This window comes from Colletotrichum orchidophilum, assembly GCF_001831195.1.
Source record: "Colletotrichum orchidophilum strain IMI 309357 chromosome Unknown Scaffold_94.1, whole genome shotgun sequence".
Taxonomy (NCBI): domain Eukaryota; kingdom Fungi; phylum Ascomycota; class Sordariomycetes; order Glomerellales; family Glomerellaceae; genus Colletotrichum; species Colletotrichum orchidophilum.
This window is the reverse complement of record NW_019173050.1, coordinates 187,056-194,788: the sequence shown is the minus strand read 5'-3', so window position 1 is coordinate 194,788 and position 7,733 is coordinate 187,056. Positions and strand designations below refer to the sequence as shown.

The 7,733-nt window shown below is 53.4% G+C and overlaps 2 protein-coding genes across 2 annotated transcripts; one reads left to right on the top strand and one right to left on the bottom strand.

Moving 5' to 3' along the window:
• Nucleotides 1-189: 189 nt before the first annotated feature.
• CORC01_09987 (uncharacterized protein) lies at nt 190-1,491 on the bottom strand (the record flags this gene model as incomplete). Its single annotated transcript, XM_022621616.1, has 1 exon — nt 190-1,491. The coding sequence occupies one exon, from the start codon at nt 1,489-1,491 to the stop codon at nt 190-192; it is 1,302 nt and encodes a 433-aa protein (XP_022471932.1).
• A 3,914-nt stretch (nt 1,492-5,405) lies between these two features.
• CORC01_09986 (APSES transcription factor Xbp1) lies at nt 5,406-7,410 on the top strand (the record flags this gene model as incomplete). The annotated part of the gene is made up of 5 exons (XM_022621615.1): nt 5,406-5,592; nt 5,836-6,210; nt 6,267-6,382; nt 6,432-6,516; nt 6,566-7,410. 5 exons carry the CDS (start codon nt 5,406-5,408, stop codon nt 7,408-7,410), a joined length of 1,608 nt encoding a protein of 535 aa, XP_022471931.1.
• Nucleotides 7,411-7,733: the final 323 nt, after the last annotated feature.

Genomic DNA, 7,733 nt, shown 5'->3' with positions numbered 1-7,733 from the left:
GGGGGGGGTTCCGCAGGGCTTCAGACTGTGCAGCCCCACGTATACGCAAGTCTGTAGGCGGAGTCTGATAATTTGAAAGGACACGAAGCGAGTGACGGAAGCAAAACGTGGTCACATGCGTGCAGATCGCATCGCGTACAGTAACGCTTGGAGCTGGACTGTGCCGTCTCTTTCGCATCCTATAAAAGCCTAAGACTCCCAAATGAGAGCAATAACAGAATCAAGATGATCACCATCCCCATCCTCGCCCTCCTCCTCTCCGTCCATGAAGCCTGACCCGCCTCTCCTCTTCACATATACCTGCCAAACCTCACCCTTTTCACCCACAACGGAATCCAACAACAGCCACACGTTCCTCGTGCCCCTCCACGTCACAACTTCTTTATCCTCACTGGTTTCATGCAGTACAATGCCTTCTCCAAGCGGCATCTCGGGCTCCTGGCCATACTGCATAGCCCCCAGAAGATCCGCATCGTTTTCCATGGGAACAACCTCCGACCCGGCGCAGTAGTGCGTGAGCGAGTACCCGTTCACCAGCACCCAGTCGTCGGCGAACCGGAAGCGCTGCAGAAAGCAGGCCTCTCCGCAGACGGAGGTCACCGCGTGTCCCTGGCTGGGGTCGAAGCGGTGGCGGGATTTGTAGTGCCGGAGGGTCAGCGGAGAGACGCCCAGGTCGTATGTCGCTGCTTGGATGTTGTAGAGGGCATCTGTGGGCGAGTAGAAGCTCGGAAGGACGTGGAAGGAGAGATCGGTATGGGTTGTCATGCACTCGTGGAGGATGCTGTCCCACTTTGTGTGGTTTCCAGTAAATCCTTCATCGGGACGACACGGAAGGTGAGAGATGAGGAGTGCCCCGGGCGGAGTGAGGAAGACCGCGCCGCCGCCGTGGGTGACTGCTGTGTCGTTCTCGACGGACCAGTCTGGCCGCTCACTAGGAAGCCCAATGTAATAGGGGCTAGAGGCGTCGAACTGGGAGAGTCGTTTGATGAGCTGCCCTGGAGTGGGGAAGAAGATGTCGTCGTCCAGGAGGCCAAAGTATTTCTTGCGACGTTCTTGTTCGGTCAACGCATCGTTGACGTCCATGAGGATGGTGACCAGGTCCAGATATCTCGAGGGCTTGTCCCGTTTTCTCTCCAGAGGTACTACGGTGGCGTCTATGCCGAAACCTTGCAGCTTCTCGTATATTTCCCACGCCTCTTGACTCGTGGCTCGATAGAGCGTCACAACTACGCTCGCTCCGTTAGATCTGCCATGACCATTCGTAAGCCATCGCTGCCAGTCCCTGATGAGGGAGTCATCAGCGTATGTGAGGCGTTTGTAGGTCGTTGAGATACCGAACAACAAATCGGAAGCATCGACTGCGTCCGGCATTGTGCTTGTGGTTACAGGAATATCGTTTGCATCGCCTTTGGGGTACATGTCGAAACTCTCGTCATCCCAACGAATATTTTGAAACTCCTTGCCCACAAACGCGCGCTTGATGTTTGTCATTGGGAACCTGTGAGGGGCCTCCCGTATCACCCTGATCCTCTGAGAGTACCAAGATATGTTTCGTGTAAGACTGTGTCGCTCCGCAAATGTCCTCAGGTAATCGATGTTCTGTACGGAACTCTCCTTTTCGTCAGGCTTGACCACCGGCACAAGGGGATCGACATCAATGACTTCGTAAGCATCCTGGCGACTTTTCACTGCCTGAATTAATATAAAAAGAAGGACGAGCAAAAACGTTACCGCATGTAATGCCCTGGCATGATTATGATAAGCGTACAGGGGCTGCATTGTGGATGGAAGAGACACCATTTTGTCAATGTATAAAGGCCGTTGCGAAAAGCAACACTTGACGTGAACAAACAAATCTACCATCCTGAGGAGATTGCCATCTTTTTGAGGGTATATCGAGGAATGTTGACTACGATAAAGGGATGATGCGTGGAATTCAGTCCGCCTCTGAGGTAGTGAGACACACCACACACCCATCCGGCGAAACGCGCAGACTATGGCGTCTCCATGCCAAGTACAGAGACACAAAGCTGCCGCACCCAAAATATCTTCACCAAATGCCTGCTCGAGGTGTACCAAAGTCAAAAAATCTTTCGACTGTCTTGATCTCAAACGTGCAACTCCAATATGTCGAGATGCATTGCTGGCAGGCCAGAATTCCCACCAGCTATTGCGCCTTACTCCTCCCTGGCGATGATTTAAGTTGGCGATGATGGAATGGACAGGGTTTTCGGAAAGAAATCTGATTTGGACGAGGTGGCAGGTAGAGTACCCGATGCCTCAATTCCTTCCGGTGCTCGAGGCCTGGTAAACAGCGATTTCGGCGGTTGAGCTGTGGTCGAAGGGGCTCTTTGTGAGGTTCTCGAGTAGCACCTGTCGACGGCCGATGATGTTGCAAATGGAAATGGAATCCTCAGCGGGAAAAGAGCTAATCAAACTCGGGCAGACGAAACTGGATGAACGGACCAGTTCATGAGATGGTTCGGAAGATGAAGGAGGGTGTGTAACCAGAGGATTGGCTTCTTTGGGCGGTTGGGGAAGGGAAGGGAAGGGGACGAGCGCCGGGAGTCACACCCCGGGTGCTTAGGTAAGGGACTCTCCTTCTTCGAGACTCTCAAGGAAGGCGGACTGCTCATGTTGATGCTTTCTTTCCTAATGCCCGGTACGAAGTAAATTGGTTGCTGATGCAGCATAAGGTATTCCTGGATACTTGGGTAAGTATTCTTATGTCCTCGAGCCATTGCAACCTCAATCGCGTGTAACACGAACCCCTCGTTCTGCATCATCCCCAACATCACAACGACCTTGCCAGACTCCGTTCTCAACCTATGACCTCTCGGAGATATCATCAGACATCGCACGAAGCTGTCTCCTTTCTCCACACATTTATTCTCCTTCCGACGCTGTGCAACGCAGCAGTGGTGCAGCGCCGGCCACGACGAGTTTGCATCGAGGGCGAGCCGTAGAGCCACGAGGTTTCGCGTCACACTGTGTGAGGCAACCGCCATCACTTCCTCAGGCTAGTATCACAGAGACAATTCAGTTCTTTATGGCTTCCAACTTAAGCTTCGCGACCTCCTTCGCCATCCCAGTTGGTGTCATCTGGCCTTCGAGGCTTCGCAATGATATCGTCGGGAACTGCTTTGGATAGTACCGGACTCAAGTGGTATCTGGATTCGAGATATCCAAGCCCAAGGAACCTGGCTAGGAAGATTTTACTACGGTCCCTAGACGACATGGATATTTCTCGACATTGCTTGCTACCTCACTGGTCTAATGGACTGCGGATGGCCTTGCCCATGGCCGCTGCAGAGGTGGAGCTGCCCAGCCGTCGCCCGAGCTACACAATCACGCTTTCCATTCACGCTGTGTACGACTTAATCCTGAATTTGGCATGGCGAAAGAGCCAAACATCCCGAAGTCGATGCGTACAGCCGACGCAGTTTCCATTCTTGAGTCGTACTGCGCATGGCGACCTCGCCACCCCTCTCCTGTCACTCGCTGTAGTGTCACCGAGACAGTGAATGGCTATCTGAAACCATGATGGAATCTTCACCAACACTTCTCTAAGGAGCCGCAATGGTGCCAAATTTGGCATCTCTCGGGCCTCTACAAGTCTGAGTCCGAAGACTGCAACCCAAGGCATGGCGCCCAAATGGAAGTATTTGCCAGGATCCAGCGGGTTCGCCGTCTTCCTTTCCGGCATCGTCTAACGCTGCGAAACATGTCAGCAAACGCCTAGATATCAGTTCATCAGTCTGCAGCAAGGGTCCGAAAAGCGGCTGTCGTCCACGTCTACCTCTACCCTTGCAACGTGACTGAGCTGTCTTTCAGGCCCGTAGCCCGTCCAGCTCATCATATAGTCCGTTTGCAAGAGCGCCCAGCCTGGGGGCCGCGGCCACGCTAGACTTAATGGCTTGTCAAAAGTAGCGGTGCGCGGAAGGCCGCAGAAGGCCAATGCCTAGTCACCATATTAACGAAGCACTAAGCAGGGGGCCCATTGACTCGACTATGACCAATGCTGTTCTCCGTATTCTCGATATGCTGTGGATTCGTTATTGATGCCATTCACAGCGTCACTTCAGCAACCCAGCCGTCAGGCTCCGAGACAAGTCGGACTTGTTCACGGCGCATCCCGCAGGGGCGGTCACTCCTGACCGATGATCTGCTCGAATACAGCTATCCGTATTCTGATTGACACCACTCTCGAAAGCAAGACTTCAATCACTGGAACCGCGACGCCAGCCAGCCTATGGGCCGTACCCCAAGATAGACCGGGATTTTGTGCTTCCCATCGGACATTTTCTTCGTGCTTGTACGCAGGCAAGCTCGTGGGGGAACAAGGGATACTCTGGTGACATCTGCAACCACCCCCTGAAGAGGAGCCACGCAAAAGCATGATACGGATCATACTTCTGTCGAAGGAACTGAGATTATCTCAGCACTTCACTGGCCTGCCTACGGATACGCACATAGCCAGGCTACAAAGAAAGTGATCCGGCTTTTTTTGGCGGTCTGACGACAGGCCAACCCATAATCACACATAGGAAAACGTGTCATCCAGGGGGAAAGCGTCTGGTACTCACGACGTAGTGCTGCTGGCAATGGTATCAGTGGTGGAAAACCGCAACTGGAAGTCTTCCGCATGTGCTGTTAAAACTCCCGGCCGCACGTGCCGAGTCAGGTTGATGTTGTCCTGAGATCTCCAACGTTGCAGGATAGCCAACCTTGTCCGACCGTCTCGAACAAGTTGTTAGAGTCAACGGCCAGAGATGGCACTTTATGCACCTATCCGCGAGCCGGCTCTGCAAATCCCACCCCCGTGCGCCTCCAGAAAACGGTAACCATACCTGTTTGGTCTTTGCGGTAGCTTCTGCTGTATTTGCGCTTGCAAACTTGTCCAATGACTCTAGGGTTTTGGCGGATAAGCTCCACATTCTTCTGTGAAGCCTTTTTGCGGACCAATGCTTGAGCTGGTGATATCTGATGAAACTTGCCTAGCTTCGATCTCTGGCAACCTCCAAGAAGGCCTCTAAGGTGTGATTCGAGTGGCTCAAAAACCGCAGTCTAACGGCTTGGCTACTACTTTGAAACTTTACAGGTTGGGCAAGCTTGCGGATTATCCTGCATGGAAGCTTCCCCAGAGCAGTTTGGCCTACCCGATCTTCCAACATCAAGACGACACATGCAGTAACTTGCGACCACCACACAAGCCTCCGCGGTAACCTCACTTCATCAAAGTTGGTCTCGTGAGATCCCTCCTGAGGGCAACATATTAGACCGCCGTCGGTCTGTACTCTCGGTGTTTCCTCCTTTCCCCCATCTTACCAGTCATCTATCACTTCGTGGCATCACCTCGATACGGCAAAAGAAAGAGCGGTGGCCGGTCACAAACGGAGACCTCAATGCTGAGAGGTCGATTCCAAGACACCGCATCAAAGAAATCTGCACCGAGAGCGCCGAAACTCAAGGAGAGGCCCCGAGCCCCGTACTGGAGTGCAGGATTCGTTGCAGAACTAGCCGTGTCTCTCAGCAAAGCGACAATCTCGAACCCCCTTGTCCTGGAAAACTTTGTCAGCGTGCTGCACGCCCGTGGATGCTGAGTCGCCAACCCCCGGAACGAAGACATCAAGTGTTTGCCGAATGCCAAAGACCTCCCTGATTATCCGCTGGCCATTACCTCTACACCTGGTCTCGCTATTGATGCAGTACTTGTCTTAAGTCTTCCAACTTCCCCTCCCCTTTTTAGAAACAGGTTCGCCTACGCCGGTTCACCAGGTCCTCTTCGCATCGCAGCATAGTACCGCTTTAAAGACATCTTGCACCAACAAACAGCCGGCAAGATGCTTTCCGTCTCTTCCCTTCTTAACCCATCGCCTCCAGGGCCACTTCCTACCCCTCGGTTCCTCCCAAGTCCTGCAATGTCCTCGCCGGGAACTTGCTACTCAGACAGAGATCAATCACCGTATCTCGACCGAACCACCGTTCCAAAGCTCAAGATGACCAAGGACCCATCTACAGTGTCCAAGTACAAGCCCCGTGGAGTAATCAAATACTTTCCCTTCGAGAACTTTGACGAACTATCCCGCTGCGAGGTCCATCGCTTTCGTGTTTCGCCTTTTGGTCGTATCCAGGAGTCATGTGCCCACATTCCCTACAACAGCGGCAAGAAGGATTTCTTCGAGAAGACAGGACGGGAGAGCTTTGAAGGTTTGTGTTTCTAGTCTCGATATCTGCTGGCTGCCGTTACTGACCGATTTGCTTAGTCTTCAAGTACGAGTTCAAGGTCCCTGGAGAGGACAACGATTTCACCGTCATGTGGGACTACAACGTCGGTCTTGTTCGCATGACCCCGTTTTTCAAGTGTTGCAAGTATTCCAAGGTAGAACTTCAGAATGAATCTAACTCGAGAGCTCTACTGACTGGCACAGACTGTTCCGGCCAAGATGCTGAGCCTCAATCCTGGCCTCAAGGACATCACTCACAGCATCACGGGAGGCGCAATAGCAGCTCAAGGTTGGCCAAAGCAGCTTCAGTTATAAGTTATGAAAGCTAACCTTTTCAGGATACTGGATGCCCTATGAATGTGCCAAGGCAGTGTGTGCCACGTTCTGCTACAACATTGCCGGGGCTCTGATTCCCATCTTTGGCCCATCGTTTCCGTCCATGTGCGTCCCGCCGGGCTCTCCAGAGTACCAACGCATGGTGATTGACCATCGAATTGTCGAAGACGCCATCAAAGACGCTGACCGGTCACGAAAAGTACAGCACCACGCTCCACCTCCTATCGGGCTCAAACACATGTCTGATATTGAACGACGGCCGATGCGACCTCTTCGTGACGACAGAAGACTCCGACTCAACACAACTCGCCTCATGAGCCCGTACAGCGATACCGATGGAGAGGGAAACCGCTCGTGCCCGGACTCGGCTTCCAGTAACAGCTCAGACGGCATCAGCTACGGCTATGGATATCACCAGGCTCCGGCACGACCCTCTCAGCCACCGACCTCTGGATGGGTGGCCGCAAACCGTCCAGAACCGTACCGCTTGGCCGATGAGAGTTACCGCACACCTCATCCATACCTCAGCGCCGTCCCCCGCTTCACCCCCCTGAACAGACACACGCCAACTCCCCGTCCATCGTGGGCGCAAAAACGCCCCATCGATCACGACGACGGCGATGACGGCCGTGGCAGTAGCGAGAGTAGCCAGCTCAGCAGCCCTTCACTCAGCTTGCTGTCCGAACGACGGAGGGAAGAAGAGTCGGACGCCGAGATTGCCGAACAGAATGCAGCGCTGGGCCTCATGACGCTCAAGACGGCGTCTCGGAAGGAGTCTGGGTACCAGAGCGATTTTGACAGCTCCGATTCGCACCGTACCAAGCGACGACGGGCCACGTCTGCGTGACCTAGTGAGGGGGAGGGGTAGGACGGGCAGGGCAAGGATGGATGACTCGGACGACTTGAACGAATGCTAGATTCCCATGTTTGGCCCGCGCACTCACTTGTATTGTTTCCTCTGGTGTCGGGGCCAGATAATGTTTGCGGACGGACTAGAACGACTCTCGCTATCTCTCTTGTCCAACTTTGTGTCCTAAAAAAAAATGAGGTGTCGATGACCGGTGTTTGGTGGAATCTGAAAGGTGGAAAAGGTATCCAATAGCAACATCCCAATCGCCAGAGTCCTTTTTAGTGCATTCGTAGCAACCGTGCAGAATCTCTCTTTTCGAA